At 46.3% G+C, this 27,755-nt stretch overlaps 1 protein-coding gene across 1 annotated transcript in view; it reads right to left on the bottom strand.

Annotated features, from left to right (window-relative positions):
- TADA1 (transcriptional adaptor 1) overlaps positions 1-17,009 on the bottom strand; it is a 206,714-nt gene extending 189,705 nt beyond the window's left edge. The window contains exons 1-2 of the mRNA XM_085601639.1: positions 16,848-17,009; positions 4,707-4,798 (exon numbers count right to left, since the gene is read on the bottom strand). Coding sequence (XP_085457765.1) covers positions 4,707-4,798; positions 16,848-16,921 — 166 coding nt within the window. The 5' untranslated portion in view covers positions 16,922-17,009. The remainder of the gene's footprint in view (positions 1-4,706; positions 4,799-16,847) is intronic.
- Between the last annotated feature and the right edge of the window lie 10,746 nt (positions 17,010-27,755).

Below are 27,755 nucleotides of genomic sequence, written 5' to 3'. Positions count from 1 at the left end.
GCGGGAGCGAGCAGGGGCGCGCCCACAAGCACAAGCATGTGCATCCAAAATGAGCCGACTGCGCGCGCACGCACCACTCCCAGGCCAGCAAACACACAAATGCAGCGCCAGCAGTGTGTTTTGCTTTTATTGTGACAAGCACCACCACCACGTCCACCACCACCACCATGTCCACTACCACCACCACATCCACTACCACCACCACCATGCCCACCACCTCCACCACCACGCCCACCAACACGTCCACCACATCCACCACGACATTCACCACGTCCTCCTCCACCACCACCACGTCCAACACCACCAAGTACACCACCACATCCACCACTAGTCCACCACCATGTCCACCACCACTACCACCATGTCCACCACCACATCCACCATGTCCTCCACCACATCCACCACCACACTGTCCACCACCATGTCCACGACCACTGTCCACCACCATGCCCACCACCATCACGTCCTCCACCACCATGTCCACGACCACACTGTCTACCACCACGCCCACCACCACCAGCACATCCACTACCACCACCACATCCACCACCACGTCCACCACCACCACCACGTCCACCACCACGTCCACCACCACGTCCACCGCCACCACGTCCACCGCCACCACGTCCACCGCCACCACGTCCACCGCCACCACCACGTCCACAGCCACCACCACGTCCACAGCCACCACCACGTCCACCACATCCACAACCACGTCCTCCACCACCATTCCGTCCACCACTACCATGTCCAGCACCACCACCACGTCCAGCACCACCACCATGTCCAGCACCACCACCACGTCCAGCACCACCACCACGTCCACCACCATGTCCATCACGTCCACCACCATGTCCATCACGTCCACCACCATGTCCATCACGTCCATGTCCACCACCACGTCCATGTCCGCCACCACCATGTCCGCCACCACCACGTCCGCCACCACCACGTCCGCCACCACCACGGCCGCCACCACCACGGCCGCCACCACCACGGCCGCCACCACCACCACGGCCGCCACCACATCCACCACGTCCACCACCACCACCACGTCCACCACCACCACCACGTCCACCACCACCATTCCGTCCACCACCATGTCCACCACCACCATGTCCACCACCACCATGTCCACCACCAACACCATGTCCCCCACCAACACCATGTCCCCCACCAACACCATGTCCCCCACCAACACCATGTCCACCACCAACACCATGTCCACCACCAACACCACCTCCACCACCAACACCACCTCCACCACGTCCACCACCACCACCACCACCACGTCCACCACGTCAACCAAAAGGTCCACCACCACATCCACCACCATGTCCACCACATCCTCCTCCACCACGTCCACCACCACGTCCACCACCACCACGTCCGCCACCACCACCACGTCCATGTACACCACCAGGTCCACCACTACCACCAGGTCCACCACCACCACGTCAACCAAAACGTCCACCACCACATCTACCACCATGTACACCACATCCACCACCACCACGTCCACCACCACCACGTCCACCACCACCACCACCACATCCACAACCACCACGTCCACCACCACCACGTCCACCACACCCACCACTATCATGCCCACCACTACCACGCCCACCACTACCACGCCCACCACTACCACGCCCACCACCACCACGTCCACCACCACCACGTCCACCATCACGTCCACCACCAACACCACCTCCACCACCTCCACCACCTCCACCACCACGTCCATGTACACCACCACGTCAACCACCACCACATCAACCACCACCACGTGCACCACCACCACGTGCACCACCACCACGTCCACCACATCCACCACGTCCACCACCAACATCACCTCCACCACCATCACATCCACAACCACCACCACATCCACCACCATATATCCACCACCACCACCCCATCCACCACCATGTCCACCACCATGTCCACCACCACCACATCCACCACCAAGTCCATGTACACCACCACGTCAACCACCACCACGTCAGCCACCACCACGGCCACCACCACCACGGCCACCACCACCACGGCCACCACCACCACGTCCACCACGTTCACCACCAACACCATGTCCACCACCAACACCACCACCACCACCACCACGTCCACCACCAGGTCCACCACTACCACTACCACCACCATGTCAACCAAAACGTCCACCACCACATCCATCACCACATCCACCACCATGTCCACCACATCCACCACCACCACGTCTACACCCACCACCGCCACGCCCACAACCACGTCCACCACCACGTCCACCACCACCACGTCCACCTCCATCACCACGTCTACTACCATCACCACGTCCACCACCACGACATCAACCACCACCACATTCACCACCACAGCCACCATGTCCAGCACCACCATGTCCAGCACCACGTCCACCACCATGTCCTCCACTACCACCACGTCAACCACCACCATGTCCTCCACCACCACCATGTCCTCCGCCCCCACCACGTCCACCGCCAACACCACGTCCACCACCATGTCCACCACAACCACTTCCTCCACCACGTTCACCATCACCACGTCCAAGTCCACCACCACGTCCATGTGCACCACATCCACCACCATGTCCACCACCAGGTCCACCACCGGCTAGCTTCATTCATGTACAGTGTATACCATGTTTTTTGGTACTTGGCTTTCATTTAACAAATAAGGGCATTTTCATAAATTTAGTCTTTATTTGCTTCATTTAAGGAATGCACCGACAGTGATCTGTGAAGGGGAAATGCAAGGTATGGTTACGATGCACTTGGTGAAGACAGTTGATTTGACGAGCGTAAATATGTCATATATAAGTATTAAAGAAATTATGGCACTGAAATGCAGTACTCCATATATTTATTGCCTTAGGGTGTCAGCCACTGTGTGGTGGTTTATGTATGTGACTGACTAGCTCTATATAGCCTGCCTTGCCATTTTTTTTAATGACTTGCCTTGGCAATTTTCTAGTACGTTTCCTAATTCTCTGTCATGTCCCGGTGGTTTATGCTTCTTCCTGTGTTCTCCCTCTTGCTTCCTCCTTCCCTATCCAGCTTCCTCTTTGCCAAGCAGATGCAACGTCTGCTACTGACTCCCACTCACTTTTGGGTAAGATTATTCAACTCAAAGGATCCGTCTTTATTCACTGTCAGCTTTTCTTTTCTAGTAGAACTATTGTTTTGACATGACCTTACAACAGAATTAACACTATGAAAGAAACCAACATGGTATGTCTCTTGCTTCCTGAGTCTACGTGACTGCAAGGCAGCTGGTCTATGAACATGAGTAGCTGGCCTATGAACACGAGTGTGTGTGTTAGTGTCAGTTTGCCTGCAGATCTACAGGTGGGTTTGAGTGTGCATGGATAACCGTAGGCACAATGCTCTGCCTGCCTTCGTGTTGGGTCTCTGTAATCTTGCACCACACAATAAGCATATTCTTCATGGAATGGTACCAGCTATAAAGCAGTGCACTGGCGTCTGTTTTTCATTACGTACATGGGCTCATGTGACCATGCTTTGCACCACAAGCTGTGTTTTTATTATCTTAGTGGTCAGCAGGGAAAGTCCTGTTCTTTTTGACAGCCTTCATCACTGCCCTGGGCTCCATGCCACTTGAAACTAATTGATAAAATATGCACACTGAAGATCACAGAATGCCAACTCAGCCCGCCACACAAAGTTGCCAACTTCAAGCCAGGAAGGGCACTTTACTTCATCTTCACCACTGAATGGCTAAAATATGGAAAGAAATCCACCAGTAGCAATGGGAAAGGGAGTAGATATCGGTCGGTGGTTCAGTTCAGATTTGTGTGACTAAGAAATTTAGGGCCAGATGTATGCCCATTGGATTTTGCAGCTCGCAAATTGCGATAAATAGTGAGTCGCAATTTGCGAGTCGCAAACTCCAATGTACAACAGTGTCTCAGACACTATTTGCGATTCCCAATAGGGTCGCAAATTGCATGCCTCATGAATATTAATTAGGCTGTCGCAATTTGCGACCCCATTGGGAACGGATGGCTCTCCCAGGGATGGTGGCCTGCCTGGGTCAGTAGACCACCATGTCTGGGACTGCTTTATCAATAAAGCATTTTTTTTTTTAATGCAGCCAGTTTTTCTGAAAGGGAAATGGGATGCATTTAAACAATAAAAATGAAACATTTCAGTTTCATTTTTTAAGGGCAGGCAGTGGTCCATGGGACCACTGCCTGCTGTTAAAAAATATTTGCGTATCCATTCCCAAAGGGAAAGGGGTCCCCTGGGACCCCTTCCCGTTTGCGAGTGCTTTACCACCCATCTGAGAAGGATGGTAAACTGCAAGTGTTTTGCGACCGCAATTGCAAAACATTCATACATAGGTTATGGACTCGCTATCAGGAAGGGATACCCATGGCTCGCCCCTTCCTACTAGCGAGTCGCTAACCCTATTTCACGAGTGGCTAATTGATTAGCGACTCTCAAAATAGGGTTAGTATATTCGGCTGACGTACATCTGGCCCTTAGTCTGAATCCATTTTTTCCCACTTCGCCAAAACTGAATGAACTCTGGTAAATCCACTTTTCTATATGTTCCTCAGCTCCCTTTCCAGCTAAAATCGAGAGCACTTAGAAAGAGTATTAAATATATATATTTTTCCTTATGGTAAGAACATTTTAAGGCTGAGAATGGAAACCTTTGCTCACCATTATCTTGAGTCAGCAGCCTACGAGCCTCCAAGTCAAATTCCTCCTTGCTGATCTTCTGCTTGAACCACAACTTTAGATTGGCCCAGTACCTGCACATACAACAGAAAGAGGAAAGATTAATTAATGCGCTGCCCGCCAACAGTTTGGTGGCTGTCCTTAAGGTGGCTCAAGAAAAAAACAACAAGTTGATTTACTGAGGACATATGAACTATTACGGCTGGATAGTGATGCTTGGCAGAAGACATCTAGTCAATTACAACGCTGCATTTCCTAGAAGTGCCAAAAGGCAAGTTGGTCTGCTAAAGGCAGGGTTAGGGGGGTGGCATTGTTGTAATGGTATTGCCATACAAAGAACACCTGTGCCCGAAATAATTACAGGCATATTACACAAATCACTGCCACCTCAGCAAGTTAATCTGGTTGGAGTGTGTTAAAAAAATGGCTGTTAGTCAGAAAATGTTCCTGCTGCCAATACTTACACAATCAGGTCAACAACATTGCACTATAGAAACTAACGACACGCAATTAATTAGGTAGATTTGACGGGTACAAATTTCCTCCACATACAAGACAACACTTCCACAGCTGATATGGATTATGTGGAAGGCCAGCCACTAGACAACCCTCCACCAAAGGCCTACAGATTATCAGGAAAAGGTAAGCCATGACATAATTCTCACTCAAGATGAAAGACTGCAAGGCCCCTGAATTTCCTTCGAATCACTACTACAGTTAAAAAAAAAAAATCCTCCCCACAAACTAGATCACCCACACTTGTCACCGGCAGGGAAAGCTTAAATGCTCCATTTCCACAGAGACACTATTGTGTAATTCCAGGAACACAGATATCAATCAGGCAACAAGAACCTAGAGCGCCAAGAAGTCAATGCATTGGCAAAAACTGCGCTATACAGAAACCAGATGACATACAGTCACTTAGAACTACCACCCATACCATGCTTTCTTCACAAGCACACGTAAATTTAGACAATCAGAAGCTTCAACCCGCTCTGAATTGCCTCACCATGCATACGCACCACATAATATCACAACATCACAATGTAGAATCTTTTGAAATTAACACACTCGACACCACAACATGTGTACCTTTGGTAGTTTCAATTCTAGAGCTTTCTTTGTAGTATGTAAAAAAGAAAGCATCACTTCTGCACCTGAAAATGAGAAACAGTCTAACCACTGCCATCTAACTAGGTGGGACCAAGAGATTAGTAAGATACAATGCAAGTACACTCAAACAAAATGTCATCTTGCACTACAGAAAGTACCACACATCAAACTCCATAACAGCAGAAACTTCTTATGATGAAAATATTGTTCACGGAGACTCACAATGTCTCCTTGAAAGCAAACAGCTCTATACGAACTTCAGCATATCAGAATCTTTGCCTCAAGCGCCAGTCATGTTTGCAGAATTCACCAAGACTCTTGGCAATGATGTCCAACACAAGGCCTCCTCGAACTTGGACAGCAACACCTTGCTTCACAGTGTCCTCAAGACCAACCTTTCATATTGATGCCCAAAACAAAAGGGTTGGAGAACACACAAACTATAGATCACCATGCCCACTGGTCTACCTGCAGGCAGATCTGGCAGGGGAACCACCAGTGCCTTTGCCAAAAGAATCAACTGCAGCTCAACATCTCAGCCTGTCTTTTACTTCATATCCCACAAGAACTTTAGCCCAGCAGTTTCGTTATTCTATATTTAAGGCCAATATATATACAGGCACTCAAGGAGTTACTCGTTCATTGCTTTCTTTAGTTGCTTAAAGCATGGGTATCTTCTACCTGGTTGCAGATGATTTTACCTGATCACTACTAGACCAGACACAGAGAGCATGCTAGATGGAGCCACCATGAGTCATACAAAGATTCCTACCATACAGTACAGTTTCCCGGTCCTGACAGCAGCTACACCAAGTCCAACAATACCTTCAGTTTGCAAGAATGTGCAATAATCCCCTAGTTGAGTCCTTGATGGTGATAACACGCAAACAAACCCTCGCAAACACTACTTCACTTTATAAAAGGAGGATTAAGTAACATGGACACAAGTGGTGAGTGAAAGCAACAAGGACAGGATCAGCTGGGTTGTGGGTGGAAAATCGTCAGATTTACCAGCAGCTAGGTCTCAAGGCGGTTGGTTTTAGCAACAGGAATATGGGTGGACAGAGTAGCCACCAGTAGTCTTCCATAGTCTACAAGTTAGAAAGGGGAACACAATTGCTCTGTCTACTTCTATTTGCACCAAGTGCTTCTTCTTCCAACATGACAGGTACACGTCATTCTGCAGAGAATCGATTTGCATAAATGTGGACCAGTATGGCATGTTCACATCAATGTTTGCTGTGAAGTACACTGTAATGCAATAGGATATCATATGCAATTTCATCTACACAGCCAACACTAACAACAGCTATCATATGGACAGCAACATGGCTCACCACTATTTGTGGTAATATGCAGGTCACAAGTTTGAATTTGAATCTGAGCAAGAAAATTCCATCTGCCATCTTACAGAGGTCAATAAACTGAGTGCCATTACATTGGTTAATATTGGCGACTAATACTTCCAGACACACACACACACACACACACTTGGCGACTAATACTTCCATACACACACACACACACACACACTTGATCTGCTGGAGATAGAGGAAAATACTCATGCTGTGTGTAGTATGAAGAAGAAAGAAAAAAAGAATGGCCAGCTGGTAGCTAAAGAAAGCAAGACTTGGTAAAACCAGTAGGTCTCGCCTTTGAAGGAGTCCACCTTTTGATTTTGCCAATGCTTGTTCTTGATGCAGAACCGCATCAGGAAAAAAAAAAACATTTAAAAAGGCCAGCACCAGAATGATGGAGTATGCGGACACACGCGTCACCACGTATGAGTCAAGGCGCCGCAGAGACCCTTTTAGGTCTCGCATACCAGACAGCACAACCCTCTTCAACATCTACATGGCCCAGCTTGCAGCCATCGTCAGAAGCCACGGATTTAACATTGTCTCCTATGCTGATGACACCCAGCTGATTCTCTACCTCACAGACAAACCCACAGCCATCAAGAGCAACATCCACGACGGGATGAAGGCAGCCGCCACATGGATGAAGGACAGCTGTCTCAAGCTTAACTCAGACAAGACCGAAGTCCTCATCCTTGGCACCTCCCCCTCCACCCCGAACGACTCTTCGTGGAAATCAGTAAGGCTATGCTGTTCCTAGGAGGTGGGGAGGGAAGGGAAAAGGGGCAAGGGATACAGGTGTTCCTTCGAGCGAAGGATAACCGAAGGTGGAGTAGCTCCAATTAGGAGCAAGGGCCCTCACACACCCAAGAGGGTGTCATGCTTCATCATTGGGCAGCTCCTCCTTGGGCAGGCGCTGCAATGCCCAACGGGCCCAGGGAGTGGGTTCTTTGCCAGAGGTCTTCTCTGGTGGCCTCTGCGAAGCTCAATGAAGGTGGTGGGGCGTGCGTGTGAAAGAGTAGAGGTGGGGGAAAAAAGTGTGAATTAAAAATAGCTATACGATTCTCAAAGTACAAATTTATTCACTGGATTCCTATGCTATGAGTAAAAACAACCGACTGAGAAGTTGTGGCTGAAGAGGGGAAATTATACCCTCTCGAGCTCAGGATGATGTGTGTGGAAAGGAAGTGGTCGACATGTTTCATGCCCTAAATCATCCAGTTGGATCTTGGCATTTCTTCAGGACCGGGAGAGCCACATCTACTCTAGAGGGGGCGGTTGTGGTACGTATAGCAGTTGTTCCTTCCCCTCTAGTCTGGACTCATGTGGTAGTCATGTGTGGAAGTGGGAAAGTAAAAAGCGTGGTAAAGATGAATATACCTTCTGGAAAACACCTAGAAGTGAGGGGTCAGATAGCCCTAGCAGTGACGTCCAAGGTCCTCACAAGTTTAACGAGAGAGGAAGCACTCGTTTAGAGATCCTCCAGAGCGTGGGTCCTACCCACGTCTCGGCAGTCAACGACTCTTGGTGGCCCACAGCGCTTGGAATACCCCCACACACACGGACCATGAATGAAACCTCAACATCATCCTGAACTCCTCGCTCTCAATGAACCGCCAAATCAACCCTGTCTCGTTGTCCTGCTTCCACACGCTCAGCCTCCTCAGTAAGACATTCAAGTGGATCTCCACCGAGTCCAGGAAAACGGTCAACCATGGGCTCTTTAGCAGCAGATTCGACTACGGCAACACATTCTATGCCGGCACCACCCAGAAACTCCCAAAAAACACAGCAGACCGTCCAAAATGCCTATGCCAGACTCATCCTGAACATCCCACGCCGCACCCACATCACCAAACACCTGAGAGACCTGCACTGACTACCTGTCAACAAGAGAATCACCTTCATGCTTCTCATTAATGCCTACAAAGCCCTGCACAATGCTGAACTTGCATACCTCAACCACCGCCTCTCTTTCTACACTCCAACCAGACGTCTCCATTCCTTCCAACTGGCCCAGGCCACCGTACCACAGATCCCCAAAACCACGGCTAGAGGAAGATCTTTCTTCCACCTAGCTTCAAAGACCTGGAACTCCCTGCCTCTGCACATAAGGCAATCACCATCACTGCCGCAATTCAGGACTGACCTCAAGACCTGGCTCTTCAACTGAACCGCAGCGCCTTGAGAGACTCACGGGTGAGCAGTCGAGATTCACAAGAATCTAACTGATTGATTGTGTGCTTACCAAAACTTTTAAATGGGCTTAGAGCCTGCACATTGCTTACCACTTGTTGGCTTTACTCTCATACTCATTTGCCGCCTTCTTATTTGTTGGCTTGCCTTCCAATGTTTCTCGTCTCTTTCCCCGAGCATAGCCTCTTAATCATCCTTTCAATTGCCTGACCAGTATCCTTCCACTGCTCATTTTTAGGCAACTTTTTTTTTTTTTGGTTAACCACTCCATGAGAGTAAGTGTCCTTGTTCCCACCTGCCCCGCATTCCTTGTTGACCCCTCCCTCGTGAGCTACTCTTTCACCTGTGCTTCTTCACTGCCCTCATGCTCAGTGTTACTCCCGATCCCCAGCGTTGCTCTCTTTTTTTGGTCTATCCCACTAAGGATTGTAGTTGTAATTGCATTTATATAGCGCTTACTACCCCTGACGAGGCGTCGAAGCGCTTTTTCGGCGAGTAGCACACTACTCCCGGACCCATAAAGGATTAGTGTTGAATTAGTATAGTGAAATATGAAAGTAATTGGTGGATAGGTTAGTCTGTTATTTGGATTCGGAAGGATAGAAGAGGAACAAGCATTTACAATGCAATGGTCTCGGCAATATTCTAGGTAGAGCTATTGGTATTGCTCATTATTTTTTTTATCATTTTTGTATCCCTAAATAAATGGCATTGTCATTTCTATTGGCATTAGTTTTTTTTTTTGCATATGTGATACCTATTGCATTAGCAGAGAGAGAGTGAGGTAGTGAGATAGAGAGAGAGAGAGAGTGAGGTACTGAAATAGAGAGTGAGGTAGTGAGAGAGAGTGAGGTAGAGAGAGAGTGAGGTAGATAGAGAGTGAGGTAGTGAGATAGAGAGTGAGGTAGTGAGATAGAGAGAGTGAGGTAGTGAAAGAGTGGAAAAATAAACTGCCTTAACTGCCGCTGCTCGGCTTCCAGGAGCAGTGGAGCTCTTTGGAACCTTAAAGCGGCAGTGTCAAATTCTTGCTTATGACAGTATTCGCCACCTACTTACAGCATTTTCTGAAGATCTTTTAATCTTCAAAAAGCGACAAAAATGCGATTTTGCCGCATAAAAGGCATTTGGGGGGGGGGGAGGTGTGTGTGTGTGTGTGTGTGTGTGTGTGTGTGTGTGTGTGTGTGTGTGTGTGTGTGTGCGTGTTTTCTCCTTAAACTGAGTTTTAAAGGTACATTTGAAGTGTAAATGTGCTCGCGGTCCCAGCACATAGGCAGAAATACCATAATGTTTAGGAATAAAAAAAAGAAGATCCTGTGACCGAGAGAATAGTATCAGAATCGACTTTTAACTGCAAAAAATACATTTAAAGTGATGGTTTCTATGAGACTGAGCTTGGGGTGGGGGCTAGCGAGGAGCCATATAAAATGCCTTCCATGATTGACCAGCTGACCCATGATGTGCTTAAGAGATCCTGTTCAGGAGTGACTCAGACCTGTCCAGACGTGACTCCAGTCATCTGGGAGTCAGGCCTGTCCATCAGATGTGCACTGGACTGTAAGCCATCCTCGATTACTCTTCCAAAATACTCAGGGGAGAGGCTGTACGGGAAATTTCGTAGATGCGATTTCCAGAGCAATTTAACCAGGGCAGCAGGATTCTGCACTAATATATATCCTGTGGTCACTTTTATCATGCTCAATTGTAAAGAAAGTATGCGTGCTTGTCTCACACTGCGATAAGGTCCCAGTTTGGCTGACACAGCACAACTACATCCTCTAATAGAAGGTACTGCTAACTGCATTCATTGAACCCCACACAACCTGCAGTGGACCCCCCAAAAAAACCCACACTGATACTGTGCCTCATTCTTCTGCAGGGCCCGCTCACATTAACATATTTGGCACCCATCTTTCTCCACTGGTCCTTCATGTTATCTTACAACGTACCCCAAATTGAGTTTATTAACCCTTAATACCACATTAAACTGCGCCTCATGGTCTCTCTACACTACCCCTGAAGGTCCACCCAAGATCATCTCCATTGTCTCTATAGCAAGACAGGAGGAGGCCGGCGTTGGCGGGGGCAATCAGGCACGGTCCATGCTGCGCGAGAATCTCACCTCTCCCACCAGCACTCCAGTAAACGTCCGATCGACCCCCCCGGCTCACCCACGGACCCTGTCCCCACGGGGCCGCCGATGGAAGCAAGCTCTGGTGATGCAGCTCCGGCGGTGCTGGCCGAGGCTACGCCGTGCTGGATAGGTGGGAAGGGGGGTGAGGGAACGCGCCGCAAAGGATACGCACCCGATACACTCACCGCACAAGATGTTGAAACAAGGCAGTGAGTCACCGCACAAGATGTTGAAACAAGGCAGTGAGTCACGTTCTCCGCTGCTAGGAGCGGTCCGGTGGGCTCCTCTGGTCGTGGCGCAGGCAGATGCCTACGTAGGCTGCGCCTCCTTTTTCCAATCGGGGTCGGATTGCGATGTTCAGCTCCTTCCGCTGGACCTCGCCAGGCATCGCCGTACTCCCCGTTGGGTCAGCCAAGAAGATCCTCACGGCCAGAGGATAGCGAAAAAATGGCGGATGGAAGCTTCGAAACTTTTTCGGATTCGGAGGCGTGTTCCTGCTGTTCTAAAAGGGCGTGGCTAAAAAGTGGAAAGAACAGCACGGAACACGCCCCCGAATCTGAAAAAGACGGAGCCTATTTGGAGGGACGGCTCTCTCCTCCAATGGCTGGCCTCCGTTTAGGAAGCCAGCCAATGGTGGAGAGGCAAAAAGAGAGGCGGGCTAAAGAGCCACTCTCAGAAACATTAAATCTCCGACTTCGAGTTCTGCCTTTGGCAGACCGGACGGTCCTCGACCTAAAAAAGGGTTGTATTTATATAGCGCTTGTTACCCCTGATGGGGTGTTTAAGCGCCTTTTTTGGGGGGGTGGGAGGGGCAGTAGCACGCTACTCTGGAACCCATAAGGATTAGTGTTAAATTAGTATAGTGAAATATGAAAGTAATTTGAGTGGGGGATATGTTAGTCAGTTATTTGGATTGAGAAGGCGTTGGGGAGGGGTAGAAAAGGGAAAAGGTTTTCATTTATATAGCGTTTTCCCTGATGGGGTGTTGAAGCACTTTATTGGCGAGTAGCACGCTACTCTGGAACCCATAAAGGATTATTGTTGAAAATTAGTATAGTGAAATATGAAAGTAGTTCGAGTGGTGGATGTGTTATTCAGTTGGATAGGGGAAAGTAGAGGAGGGATAGAAGAGGGAAAAAGGTTTGCATTTATATAATGCTTGCTTACCTCTGATGAGGTGTTGAAGTGCTTTTTTGGCGAGTAGCACCCTACTCTATGACCCATAAAGGATTAGAGGTGAATTAGTAAAGAGGAATATGAAATTTTAGAAATGAACATGTCAGTCTGTTATTTTGATAGAAAAGGATCGTGGAGGGATAGGAGAGTGAAGGTTTTATTTTTTTAGAGGTCATAGCAGTAGGAGGAGGCTTTTGGATGAGTAAAAAGGGGTTGTTTTGGGGATCGGTATAGTAAAAGAGGTGTCACATGTTGCAAGGAGGGGTAGAGTCTAGAAAGGGTTATTTTGGGGATCATAGTAGTGGTATGGGGTTTGGGATAAATGAGAGTGGGTGTAGAGGCTATATTGATAGATGTATAGGGTGAGAAATAGGGTAGTGCATTGGAAAGAGTAGTAGAAAGAAGTTTGAGAGGAGTCAAAAAGTTGGGTTAGAAGATATATTGAGAAAAGTATAGGGTGAGAGATAGGGTAGAGCATTAGATATGCTGAATTAGAAGAAAGTGATAAATATAACGACATTGAAAGTATATAGATGCATAAAGGAGGTAGGTATATGTAGATTAAAGATATTGATAGAGGTACAGGATGAGAAATAGGGTAGTGCATTGGATATGCTTTTCAGGAGGAAAGTAACAAGCACACAGATCCAAGTACATGCAAGGTACATAGATGGACAATGGAAGAAGTACATGTAGACCAAAGAGGCACCAGATAAACTCTGGTTTTCAAGTGTTATTGTACTTTTTTTTTTTTTAAACATAATTATTCTACATGTTTATACAAAGCAATAAACAAAGATAGGTACATATCTATAGTAAAACTAAATGATTATATACAGAGGGATATGCTGTAAATTTCTGTTTGCGTATGGTGCTTATGTGGGGAATTCTTGAGTAGTTTTCTGAAGATAAGGTGGCGGTCTGTGGATCTTAAGTTGGGGGGTAAAGAGTTCCATAGTTTGGCAGCTTGAACAGAGAACGATGTGCCACCCATGTTTTTTTTCTTGTATCTTGGGAATTTGAGGTGCCATTTTAGAGCGGAAGTTCCTTTGTTGAATGTGTTTGGCGATTTTATTCCTAATGAAGGGCGGTCCCATTCCATGTATTGCTTTGTGGGTGATACAAAGCAGCTTGAACGTGGATCTTCTGGCAATCGGTAACCAATGCAGGGCTTTCAAGGCAGGTGAGATGTGGTCTCGCAGTTTGATACGCAAGAGGAGTCTGGCAGCTAAATTAAGAATCCGTTGTAGTCTTTTCATGGTCGTTAAAGGTGATCCGTGGTAGAGGCTATTGGCGTAATCGAGTTTGGACAGAACAATGGAGATGGTAGCTTGGGACCTTGTGTGGAAATCCCAAATGAAAGAAAATTTGTTGCAGCATTTTTATAGTGACAAAGCTTGATCTTGCTAGTTTGTCCACTTGGGCATTCATCGATAGCTCAGAGTCCATGGTCATTCCGAGGTTTCTTACTTCCTTTGATACTTTAGGTGGTGATCCCGGTTCATCAGGCCAGGCGACAAGCAGGTCATAATGTTTCCAATCGCCACACGTGAGCATTTCCGTTTTGGAAGCATTCAATTTGAGGTGACTCCAAGTCATCCACTGATCCACGGCTCTGAGACAACTGAAAATTGGAGTTTCCAATGTCTTTGGGGCATTCCAGTTGAAGGAGTATTTGTGTGTCAACTGCATAGTTATAGCACATGAGGTGAAATTGATTGATCAGTACCGGTAATGGCTTCATGTAGCTGTTGAAAAGCATGGGTGAGATAGAGCCTTGAGGGAGCCCTGCTTTTGAGGAGTATGGTTTGGTTGAGAAAGGTGGGGTATGGATGACATGAGTCATGTTTCGAAGGTAGGGCGCGATCCAGTCTAGTGCAGTCCCCTCTATGCCAGCTTCATAGAGTCTTTGTTTCAGAGTGTCATGGTCAACCGTGTCAAAGGCAGCCGAGAGGTCCAAGAGGAGAAGCGCAGCAACCCCGTTGCGGTCTACTGTGTCCTTCAGGTCATCCCAGATGGCAAGGAGGGCAGAGTCTGTGCCTCTTCCTGGACGAAAACCTGTTTGGAAGTCTGAAAGTATGTCATTCTCTTCAATGAATTGTGACATCTGGGCGAACGCTGCTCTTTCTATCAATTTGCCCAGGAAAGGTCCATTTGTAATGGGTCTGTTGTTGTCAGGGTTCAGCGGGTCAAAGCTTGTTTTCTTCAGTAAAGTGCGTATGTATGACTTTTTGAGTTCTTCTGGAAATATTCCGGTAGTTAAGGAATCGTTGATTCTTCTTCTTACTGGAGTGGCAGCAGAGGTTGTTAAAATAATTGTCTTGATAGTTTGTGGTGGACATGGGTCAGAAGGGCTGCTGGCAGGCCTGCTTGCTTTGACCAGGTCCATAAATTTATTGTGTGAGATATATTGGAAGGAACGGAGAGGCTGGGTTAGAGTACTCTTGGATTGTTGCTTTGTCAAAGGGTTAGTGCTGGTGCGTTGTCTCGGTTTTAAGTATGAGGATGAGTTGAAGCACACCTGTGGCTAATGTGATTGCATCTTTCACTGTGGCTTCCTGCATTGTTCTGTGTGTAAGGAAAGCTTTCAGCATTGAATTTTAAATTATATACCTGATTGTTTATTGAGGGGGATGATGGGAAAACAGGCCGGTAATGCAGGTTTCCATTATATGTGTAATCTGCAGGTCAACTGATACAGTTCTTATGGGATAGTTTAGTGCAATTCTTCTAGCCTACGGTTCACGAGCCCCTAGGGGTCTGTAAATGCCTACTCAGGGGGTTCACAACAATTTGTAAAATTAAATAATATCAACAGATATTTTAATTTATTTCACAAAAAATATGCAGAAATCAAAATTTAAATTTTAATTGGATACTTATATACACATAATAAAGCAAAATTGAATGTTGAAAGTTTTTTAATGTTCTGTATATGTGAAGAAATATGAAAATGTCCAACCTTCAGCTTAAAATGTAACTTTTGATTTCTGCATATTTTTCGTGAAATAAATAAAATATATCATAATTTATGTATTAATTTGAAGTACACCTCTTTCTGAATCGTTTTGAGGTTCAAATCTTAGAAACTGTTTAGATGGGGGTTCCCATCTTCCAGTAATCATTCAGTAGGGGTCAACAGAAATCAAAAGGTTAAGAAATGCTGGTTAAATGGGTCAAGAGACTGATCTACAAAGACTCATGTGTTACCTGCTGGTCACAGATTTGAATCCTAGGGAAAAAAATGCCGAAGGATAAATGCACCTACTACAGATATATGTGTGTGTTTCCTGCAGTCAAGAGATTCTGGTCCTTATGAGAAAGTTCAGTAGGTTAACACATCTTTTGCAGAGTCCAGCATCTGGGACATTGGTCACAGATTTAAATCAAAGTGAGATATATCAAGCTTGATGATGTCTGATGACGTGAAAACGACTTCTAATGTAGTTGGATGATCATCTAATGACTCTGGGATGGCTTCTAAAGTCATTCTGTTTGACCTGGGTGAGCTGTGTCTCACCTGAATGCCACATGTATAAATAAACCCTAACAAGATATCTCCCTGCCAGTAATGCATGAACTACGGAGCATTCTGTGACTAAAAATAGAAAGGATCTGACAGGTCGATGTGTTTGAATGACAGCAATCTATACTTTATAAAAACAAATAAAGCTACATGTAACTCTCAGTTCGGGTAGCAGCAAGGCTAAATCTATTATGTGGCGTAACATGCAGATTAGGTCAGCAACCATAACCTCACCCCAACGCTTAATCATAATTAATTCACACACACACACACCTCATCTAAATAAACTGTATTTGAAAATTACAAGTCTCGTTAATGTGGACTACATAAATCAATAAACACATCAAAGGAATAAAACAAATGAAACATTTGCAAACATTCAGACATCGCTATCGTAGATCACAGAGGGCAGTTTGCCTAATTCTCCGCAGAATCCTTTTCCAGTAACATCCTAACCACCCCTTACTTCGCTGGCGGGCACAACTCACAAATCTAGCCCGAGGTTTACGCGTGAACCGTAGGCCGCATCTTCTATGCGGGGCCTCAGGAGCTCCTCCAACCCCACAGAGGTATGGGCCAGGTAAGGACCCTCCTAAGTTACAGAATACCATAGTCGTACTCACTGTTTCACGTTCTCCCCTAACGCTTCGCTCAGACTCTTCTTGGCTGCTTCCAGCTCGCTCACGAAAGTCGCCATCTTTGAGCCCACCCGCACGACTTCTCGCAGAGAGAAAGACTGAAAACAGAAAAACACCGCCGAAAAACAAACCAAAGTGCGCCCGCTCGCCTCAAAACGTGTTTCAAAAAATGGTTTAATTATAACACGCATGCGCGGGAAGAGTGTCACTACCTTCTCAGACAGTCACACACACGTTCTCTCAGGAGAAGTGAAATTTTAAGCTGTGTTTGCCTTGCACATTGAATGAAGAACGCTGAAAGTTGCAAATATTTACTTCGCAATACAAATATTTTATTTATAAACTATTTTAAACGTAGTATACGTTTTTCTCATCTTTATTTCGGCGTTACAACAACATATAGGCCAACATTTCGAAACAGAATAATAAGGAAAAACAAGAGAAATTAATTTTCTCCATTGAATAACACTGAAAAAGCGGATTGTATGCGACAATCTCATGTTTAACTATTGAGTTCTTTCTCACTTTCTATTTTGTTTTATTTTGATATTGTCACGGGTTCACAATTTTAAATAATGTGTATTATTTTGTTAGTTATATTTTATACTGTATCACAACAATGATATCCTATTTTCAGGAACTTGGCAGATAATAGCGTGGTAGGGGCTTGTGGGACCAGTGTCCTAACTGTAAATGTCCCACACCCAATTCCCCACAACCGGTGACAGTCGCAGACAACAACCAGCATTGGCAACGTCAATAGGTATTGGCTTTGTCAATGTGTTTTAGCCGTGTTGTACAGCTGTGAGACGGCAACTACAACACAAATCCACTTATCAGATAAACAACATCATACATTAATAAATAATTGAGAATGTCCCACAGAGAAACAGTTAATTTCTTTTATTATCAAATGATAAAATATATATTTTTTGTTGTTCTTATTTTTAAATAATTATATATATATAATAAGTCACATACAATCAATTCAACCTGTACAGTATTCTTTATAATTCATATGGAACCAAAGAGCCCCCAACTACTAGTGAAAAAGCCATCATTTTGGTACATGTCTCCACAGACAACATCAACAGGAAAAAGAGAAAACATACAAACATATACTGAAAAATTTAACAAAGTTACAAAAACACACAATATTATAATAGACTCAAACTAAAAATACCATTACAAATGACACAACATATTTCAAAACACTACATAACTAACAAAAATGCGCCTTCAAAACACAATACATAACTAACACAAATGCGCCTTCAAAACACAATACATAACTAACACAAATGCGGCTTCAAAACACAATACATAACTAACACAAATGTGCCTTCAAAACACAACTAACACAAATGCGCCTTCCAAAAACAATATATAACTGACACAAATGTGCTGAGAGACTGCTGTGAGACTGCTGTGCAGATGAAAATAAAGAAAACAAGCATTCTCAAAACCAATAGGTCTTGCATTTTTGAGAGCTATTGGCTTTGCCAATGTGTTTATAGCAATTATGACACCTGTATGGCTGCTGCTCAGAATGGCAAAAAGTTAGTGGCATGAGTTGGGTAGATTGGGATAGAGTGGAATGGGATAGAGTGGAGTGCGGTAGATTGTTATAGAATGGAGTGGGTAAGAGTAGGGTAGAATGGAGTGCGGTGGATTGATGCATTTTGGACTGAGGTGGATTAGAGTGGGGAGGTTGGGTAGATTAGCGTGGTAGATTGGAGTGGGGTAGATTGAATTGGGGTGGAGTGGGGTAGATTGGAGTGCAGGAGATTGGGGTAGATAAGAGGATAGATTGGAGTTGGGTAGAGTAATCTAAGTAGGTTAGAGTGGAATGGGATATATTGGGGTTGGTTGGAGCGGAGAGTGGGTTCGATTGAATTGTGGTAGATTGGAGTGAAGTGTAGTAGATAGGGGTGAAGTGGGGTAGATTGGATTGGAGTGGAGTAGATTGGAGTGAGGTGGATATATTGGGATAGATTAGAGTGGAGTGGGGTAGATTGGGAAGAGTGGACGGTGGATTGGGGTGGATTTGAGTTGAGTGTGGTAGACTGGAGTGGGGTAGATTGGGGTAGAATGGAGTCGATTGGAGTGAAGTAAATTGGGGTAGGTTGGAGTGGGGTAGATTGAAGTGTGGTAGATAGGGGTGAAGTGGAGTAGATAGGAGTGGAGAGGAGTAGATTGGAGTGGGGTGGGATATATTGGGGTAAATTAGAGAGGAGTGGGGTAGATTGGGGAAGAGTGAATTGCAGTGGAGTGGCGTAGATTGGAGTGGGGTAGATAGGAGCGAAGAGGAGTACACTAAAGTGGCGTGGGGTAGATTAGGATGGTGTGGGGTAGAGTGGAGTGGGATAGATTGGAGTGAAGTGGGGTTGAGTGGGGTGGTGTCGACGAGTGAGATAGAAGTGGGATAGTGTGGAGTGGGGTAGGTTGGGGTAGAGTGGAGTGGAGTGGGGTAGAATGGAGTAGTGTAGATTGGTGTGGAGTTGGGTAAAGTGGTGTGGGGTAGATTGGGATAGGGTCGATTGGGTTATGGTGGGGAAGATTAGAGTGCAGTAGATTTGGGTAGATTGGAGTTGGGCGATTGTATGGGGTAGATTGGAGTAGGGTCATTTGGGGTGGAGTGGTGTAGGGTAGATTGAAGTGAGATGGAGTGGGGTGGATTGGGGTGGAGTGGGTTAGATTGGACTGGAGTATGGTAGTGTTAGGTGGCATGTGCTAGACTGGAGTGAAGTGGAGTGGGGCAGATTTGGTAGAGTGGAATGGAGTGTGGTAGATTGGGTAAAGTGGAGCGGGGTAGACTGGGTAGATTGAAGTGGGGCAGATTGAGGTAGAGTAGAGTGGGGTAGATTGGAGTGGGGTGGAGTGGAGCGGGATAGATTGGAGTGGAGTCAAGATTGAAGTGGAGTGAGATGCATTGAGGAAGAGTGGAGTGGGGGATATTGGAGTGGAGTGGGGTAGATTAGGGTGGAGTTGAGTGGGGTAGATTGGGTAGATTAGAGTAGGCTGAATTGGAATGGATTGAGGTAGATTAGAGTGGGGGAGATTGGAGTGGGGTAGATTTAAGAGGGATGATTGAGTGGGTAGTTTGGTGTGTGGTAGATTAGAGTGGAGTTGGGTGCATTGGAGTGGAGTGGGGTAGATTGGAGTGGGGTGATGTAGACTAAAGTGTGTTAGGGTGGTTTGGGGCTCAGTGGGGTAGATTGGGGTGGGGTAGACCAGGGAGGGGTAGATTTGAGTGGAGTGGGTCAGGTAGATTGGATTGGAGTGGGGTACATTTGAATGGAGTGCAGTATGATATATTTGGGTGGAGTGGTGTGTGGTAGAGGGGAGTGGGGTAGATTAGAGTGGAGTGGGTGGATTGGAGTGGGGTAGACTGTAGTAAAGTGTGGTAGATTGGAGTGGGGCAGATTGTGGTGCAGTGGGGTAGACTGGAATGGAGTGTGATATATTAGAGTGGAGAGGAGTTGGATAGATTGCAGTGGAGTTTGGAGTGGAGAGGGGTAAATTGGAATGGAGTGGGGTAAATTGAACTGTGTAAGATAGGAGTGGAGTATAGTGTAGTGGGGTAGATTCAAGGGGAGTCGGGTAGATTGGAGTGCAGTGGACTTAATTGGATACATTGAGGTGGGGTAGACTAGGGAGGGGTAGATTTGAGTGGGGTAGAGTGTGGTGGGGTGGGGTAGACTGTAGTAAAGTGTGGTAGATTGGAGTGGGGCAGATTGTGGTAGACTGGAATGGAGTGTGATATATTAGAGTGGAGAGGAGTTGGATAGAATGCAGTGGAGTTTGGAGTGGAGAGGGGTAACTTGGAATGGAGTGGGGTAAATTAAACTGTGTTAGATAGGAGTGGAGTATAGTGGAGTGGGGTAGATTCGAGTGGAGTTGGGAAGATCAAAGTGCAGTGGACTTGATTGGGTACATTGAGATGAGGTAGACTAGGAGGGGTTAGATTTGAGTGGGGTAGAGTGGGGTGGGTTGGGGTAGATTGGATTGGAGTGGGGTATATTTGAATGGAGTGGAGTATGGTATATTTGGGCTGAGTGGAGTGTGGTAGAGGGGACTGGGGTTAGATTAGAGTGGGGTGGATTGGAGAGTGGGGAAGACTGTAGTAAAGTGTGGTGGATTGGAGTGGGGCAAATTGTGGTGGAGTGGTGTAGATTGGAATGGAGTGTGATAGATTAGAGTGGAGAGGAGTTGGATAGATTGCAATGTAGTTTGGAGTGAAGAGGGGTAAATTGGAATGGAGTGGGGTAAATTGAACTGGGTTAGATTGGAGTGGAGTATAGTGGAGTGGGGTAGTTTGGAGTGGAGTTGGGTAGGTTGGAGTGGAGTGGACTTGATTGGGATACATTGGAGTGGGGTAGATTGGATTGGGGTGGGATAGACTGGAACAGATTGGAGCAGAGTGTGGTAGATTTCAGTGGAGTGTGGTAGATTGGCGTTGAGTTGGGTAGATTGTAGTTGGGTGGGGTTGATTAGGTTAGATTGAGTGGAGTGGGTTAGTTTGGAGTGGAGTGGGGTAGAGTGGGGTAGAGTGGGGTAGAGTGGAGTAGACTGTAGTGGAGTGGGGTAGACTGGATTGTAGTGGAGTGGATTGGGGTAGATTGGAGTGGGATGGGGTAGATTGGGGTGGGTAAATTGGGTTGGGGTAGATTGGAGTGGAGTGAGGTAGAATAGAGTGGAGTAGATTGGGGTAGATCAGAGCTTTCCAAACTCTGTGTCGCGACACATTACTGTGTCGCCTGCCATGTGTGGGTGTGTCGCAAGACGACGCATAGACGCTGTCTACTCATCATGCAGGACGGTACTGTTCATGTCAGTGACGCAGTACCTGTTCCTGCAGAAGGCGGAAAGGATGAGCATCACACTGCCGTTCTACTGCGGGCCCGGCGGTGAGTATAATATTGCGGCATGAATGTCCGGTGATGGAGCTGCTAGATCGAAGAATTAGAAAAGGATTTCAGTGACGCTCATTACCCTGATGCGTTTGCGAGGGAAATGCTGGCTATGAAAACGACTTCCGGAAGACAGGATACAGGTGAGTTCAGGGAATTTTGTTAGACACTCTTGTTACATGCACACAGATACACAAATGCGTTCCCACACGCGTTCTTGCTATGCATAATTAATTTGTCAGGACAAACAAAATTGGAGCACAAAAACACGGATCTTGCTAGGTTCAAAGCAAAACACACTACTATCCACAAAACTGCTCAAGAGAATCAGTTCTAACAATTGGACATCCAATCCTTGTGGCATTTTAGCCAATTAGAAATAGGAGCGTGCAGAGCCCGAAGACCAAAAAATCCTGGGGTCACTCAGGACCTCGTTCGGAAAAAGAATTCAAGCATGTTGCTAAATGAATAATCCAGGAAGTACAATATGGCTCTCCTGCAAACACCGCCATGAAGTTTACAATCCGAGTAGAATCCGCAGAGGCGCGGGCTCGATAACCAGTTAGCGTTTATAGCCACACTGTTTGGGGATAAAAACACTGCTCTCGCGAAGTTGCCTGCAAACTGTACTCCTAGGGGACTTGTCAAATATCTCTTCACATGAGCATACCATATATACATGATAACTTGTCTGAATCCTGGCAGGTTCACGAAGTCTTTCGTCCTTTTCAGTACATAACAAACATTTTACTTAAGTGCCAACAGACTCTAGGGCAGAGGTGTTCAAACTGTGGGGCGCGCCCCCCTAGGGGTGCGCATTCCTGGTGGTCCGTGGCTACATTCTCGTCTGAGGATTGCTTTCCATCAAGCGATTAGATTTCATTCCATAGTTCAGACTGTAAGGGAGTATGTGCCAAAAAACGATATTTCCCCTGTTTGGACAAATGGATTCCCACTAGCAAACTTCACCTTTGGGAAAGTGAAGGAAGAGGCATTTGTAGTTGTTCCTTAGAAGAAGGTGCTCTTAGACATCGCAATCCATGACAAAACCACAAAGGGTGGCTTCACACTTTGAGAAGCCACTGCTGTCGAGGAAGGAACTCTTGTGCATTTACTGCAGGGATGTCCTTAATAGTAAACTTTCAGAGTACTGTGGCCATGAGTGGCATTCATGCTGAATATATAAAAATCCAGAGTTCAGAGCAGTGAATCTTACAAATATTTAAAGATGCAACTGCTAAGTTTTGCAACAGTTGTAAATGTGACCAAGATTCTCTTTATTGTGCACCACAGTAATGAATTGAATATTATTTAATTATTTGCCCAGTTCATTCACAAATGCTCTGGTGGAGTCACATCATGTAGGTTCCTTAGGGTAGTTTTAAACGTATTAACAGAAAACCATTGAGTGTATCTTCAGACCTTTCTGATTTTTTGGGGGAGTTGCCAGAAAAAGGATTCTTCGCAGTTGTCATTCATGCTGAAACTGAGTTTTAGTTGCTGCGTTCTTGTAAAAAACACACAAACTTTCAAAAACGCAGTCACACACACACATACTGACACGTGCCGGCATTCACAACTGAACACAAAGTCAAACAATTGGAGATGCGTTCACATATCACACAATGACACAGACACACAAAAGCACAAATTTCACTTGCATATACAAAACGTTCATATTTACAAAAACACACATCAGAAGGCACACTCGTTTGCATACACACAATCAGACCCATACTCCGATATACAAACACACAAGCACACACCAACAGACACCAGCTGAGAGCGCACAGTCAACCATGTTCGAGACATCCAGTGTTATTATGAACGCGCCATCTGCTCTCCTCCAGTGCTTAATTTGTAAAAAAGAAAAAGAAAAAAAACGCGCCAGGCCCTCGTCAGGAGGCTAAAGCAGCCTGATCCACCCATTGCACCTGCTAAGCTGGGTCTGGTGGCTTACTGGACTAGTGCATCCACTGCAGGGCTCTGTGTTCGACCTCATGGTCACAGGTTCAAACCCCTGGCTGGTACACTCAGCCATTCATCCATCTGAGGTCGATAAAATGAGTACCGTTGGGTAACATTAAACATCTGTTATTCAACTCCTTGAGACACACGGTTGATAAGTGCACTTTACAAATACATGTGTTCTGTTATGTTTTTTGTTTTGTCAGAGCTGCCAATGATACTACCTTTACAACTACAAACCATCACACGCCTATAGGTGTGACAATTCAAACTATTCAAGGCCCCAAAGCTATAAGAATTGCTTGTATGGGAGGTATTAGTAATCTTTTCGTGAGATATGTTGCGTCCCATACATTTTGTTATTTACAATTCCTATGGCATGTATTTGTCCTTATCTCTTATAGGCAGCTAAGTTGACCTCCGGTTTGTTAGTAAAACTGAATAACTGTGTCACAAACTGATGCATGTCTAAAAAGTGTGTCACCAACATGAAAAGTTTGGAAAGCACTGGGGTAGATTGTAGCAAAGTGGAGTGCTTTGGAGTGGAGTGGGATAGATTGGAGGGGAGTAGGCTAGATTGGCTTGGGGTAGAGTGGAGTGGGATAAGTGATGTGAAGTGGAGGGGAGTAGAGTGGACTGGCCTTTTTGGATGGGCACCCTCCCCACTTTTTGCTCAAGATGCTATGGTAATTGATCAGAAAGTGTACTGGATCCTGCTACCCAGGCCCCAGTGCCAGTCCTCTTTCCCTCAAAAGGTAATGTGAATTGATACATCCAATTGGCATGATCGTTTACCCGCCCCCCCCCCTTATAAGTCCCTAGTATATGGTACCAGTGGTGCCCAGGGCAAGGGTGTTAAAGGGGTTACCAGGGCTGCAGCACTGTTTGTGCCAAGCTAAGTGGCCTGAGTAAATGTAATGTCTGCAGGGCTGCTACCGTAGCCTGCATGAGCAGCATCCATGCTCGAGATCGGCCCTGCACACATCATGTGTGACAGGTTCACAACTGCCTTAATATATGTAAGCTCATCCTAAGGTAGACCTCCTAAAGCCCAGGAGGAAGGGTGCATTGTATTCATGGTGCAGGCATATATGTACAGACTTCTATACCTCTACAGTAACCTTGCCATTAAAGTTTAGTGTAAATAAACGGAGGTCCATAGGTTAACACAGACTGGCTACCGGACAAAATCGAGATAACCAGCTCCACGAAGGTGCCACTGAATTTAGTAATGTTTGGCATCAAACGCCATGATTTTTCACCCCGACATGATTTTTGCATCGAGGGTGAGCTGGCATGTACCCGGGTGGCATCCTTAGTGGTTGGCCCCAAGTTACCATAGTCTCCCTGTGGTTTGGTGGGCTTTCTGAACTGGTTGCCGCCAAGATAAAAGTCTGCCCTTCTGCTGGGTATTGCTATCACTCCCAGAGGACTGAGACAAATGCCCTGGCCGGGAGGAGGTCACACCTCTGCCCTCCCAGGATGGCTAGTGGATGACTGTTAGATCTGGCATCTTTGGCATGTTTTCCCCCTGTCTTTTTGCTTCTGACCTCCTGTTTCTGATAGTGTGCTTCATTTCATTTTTACTGGTTTTAGGACTCTGGGCACTTTACCACTGCTGTCCAGTGCTAAAGTGCAAGTGCTCCCGTTGTAAATTGTATTGGTGATTGGTTTATCCATGTTTCGTATATTCGATTTACTGGTAAGTCCCTAGTAAACTACACTACATGTGCCCAGGGCCTGTTTTTCAAATGCTACCAGTGGGCCTACAGTACTGATTGTGCCATCCACATGAGTAGCCCTGCAACCATGTCTCAGGCCGGTCAATGCAGTGTCTGTGTATACAGTTTTAAATTGTCATGTCGACCTTGCAAGTGCAACCTCCTGCCAGGCCCAAACCATTCCTTTTTACTACATGTAAGGCACCCCTAAGGTAGGACCCAGGTAGCCCTATGGGCAGGGTACAGTATAATTAAAAGGTAGGACATGTACTGTTGTGTTTTACACTTCCTGATTGTGAAATACTGCTAATTTAGTTTTTCACTATAGCAAGGGCTATCTCTCCCATAGGTTATCTTTGGGGCTGCCTTGCAACTTCTTACAAGTGCAAACTCCAATTAGGAAGAGATAGAGATATGGAGTTTGGAGTCCCTGAACTCACAATTTAAAAATACACCTTTTAGTGAAGTTGTTTTTTAAATTGCGTTTGAAAATGCCACTTTCCGAAAGTAGGCATTTTTTTGCTTTACCATTCTGTGCCTCTGCCTGTGGAATCCACGTCTGTGGGAGGGTGACAGTTGGGCTGTTGAGCATTCACTCTAGACAGTCACACAAAGGGAGCTAAGGTGTGCCCTGCATATCCTGATGACACCATCACCAGGCTAAGGGGTCTTCCTGAGCTAGAGTTGTGGGAGGAGTTGTCATTGGCACCTGGATAGGGCTGTGCCTGTCCTCACACAAAGCTGTCTCAGCCCTCTGTAGTGTGTCTGGAGCCAGGTCAGGGAAAGGCAGGGTCTTGTGCACTAAAAAGACTTTCCTTTGAAGTTTGCCTATTTCAAAGGCAGAAACTGTTATACGTACTGGAGCTGTGACACCATAACTCGAGAACACTTCTGCATTAGAGGACATTCTACTAGGAAGAGCTGGATGTTGTAGGAAGGACTATCACTCTGCTGATTGTTTTGTTGTCCAGGCCTGCTGTGTGCTTCTTCTGTCCTGGGAGTGAAACAACTGGACTTTGCTTTCTACGTCCAGCTTTCCAAGATTCTCCAAGGGCTTGTGCATGGTTGCCTCCTGTCATGAAGTCTCATGGCCATCAAAGACTTCACCTACCAGTGCTTGAGCTCTTCTGCTGAGAGCCCTGACTTTCCAAGTGGTGCCAAATCCAGTTCCTGGGCCCTTGGAAGCGGAATTTGGTAAATACTGAGAAGAAAATCCACACTTAAGCTCTCAGCGCCTGCCACAAGGCTGAAAGATCACCGCAACCCAAGTCACGAGCCCATGTCATTCTACTCTGACACCTATACAGGGCCTGCTGTGCAGTGGAAGGATTGGTGCCTCACCTGCTTTGTGACTGTGAAATCGACGCAGTGCCTGCTCTGCCGCATCGACACAGCGTGTCTGAATTTTCAACGCATCATCCCTGGGCGCCAAGTTCTTCATCGACATGCCCAGCAGTAAGGAACTGAAGCCACGTGTCTGGAGAGTGATGCATCACCTCCCCTCACAGTAAGAGACCGACGCATCACCTTCCCTGACAGTAAGGAGCCGATGCATCACCTCCCCAGCGCTGCAGTAAGGAACCGACGCAACACCTCCACTGGCAGTAAGAGACCGACACATCACCTCCCCTGGAAGTAAGGAACCGACATATCACTATGCTTTTCTGGCGCCTCACCTCCCCTGCACCTGTTCTCGTCTTTGATTTTGACATATTCCCGGTACTTTGTGCTAAACATGATGCATTCATAGTTTCCTGAGACTGAACTATTTTGAACCATTTTAAAGTCACATAGTTACTTGTATATGTTGGATTTATGTTGTTTTAGTTTTGTTTTATTCAGATAAATATTGTGTTTATTTTTCTAAACTGGTGTGGTGTTCTTTTGTATTGTTTCACTGTAATACTGTGTGTATGTACAAATTATTTTCACATTGACTCTGAGAAAGACCTGACTTGCACGTGCCAAAGAGTGAGCAGGGGTTATCTTAGCTGTGTAATTCTCTTACCCTGACTTGAGTGTGGGTCCCTACTTGGACAGGATGCAAACCACTGCCAACGAGAGACCTCCATTTCTACAATGACACATCAGAGCAGTGAACCGCAAAGGCCAAGCCACCTCTGATATGTAAGTGACTTGTCTCCCAGTGGTGACAAAGGCCCTGTTATCTCCAGGCACTCATGTTTGTGAGCAGGTAGGAAATTAGGTATTCAGGAGGCGTACAATCGCCGAAAGGATAACCACACCCCTAGGGTGGGCTAGCTGGTCTGTACACCGAGGATGGCCTGTGC

The sequence above is a fragment of the Triturus cristatus genome, chromosome 4_2 (assembly GCF_964204655.1).
Source record: "Triturus cristatus chromosome 4_2, aTriCri1.1, whole genome shotgun sequence".
Taxonomy (NCBI): Eukaryota; Metazoa; Chordata; class Amphibia; order Caudata; family Salamandridae; genus Triturus; species Triturus cristatus.
This window is presented reverse-complemented; position numbering and strand designations above follow the sequence as displayed.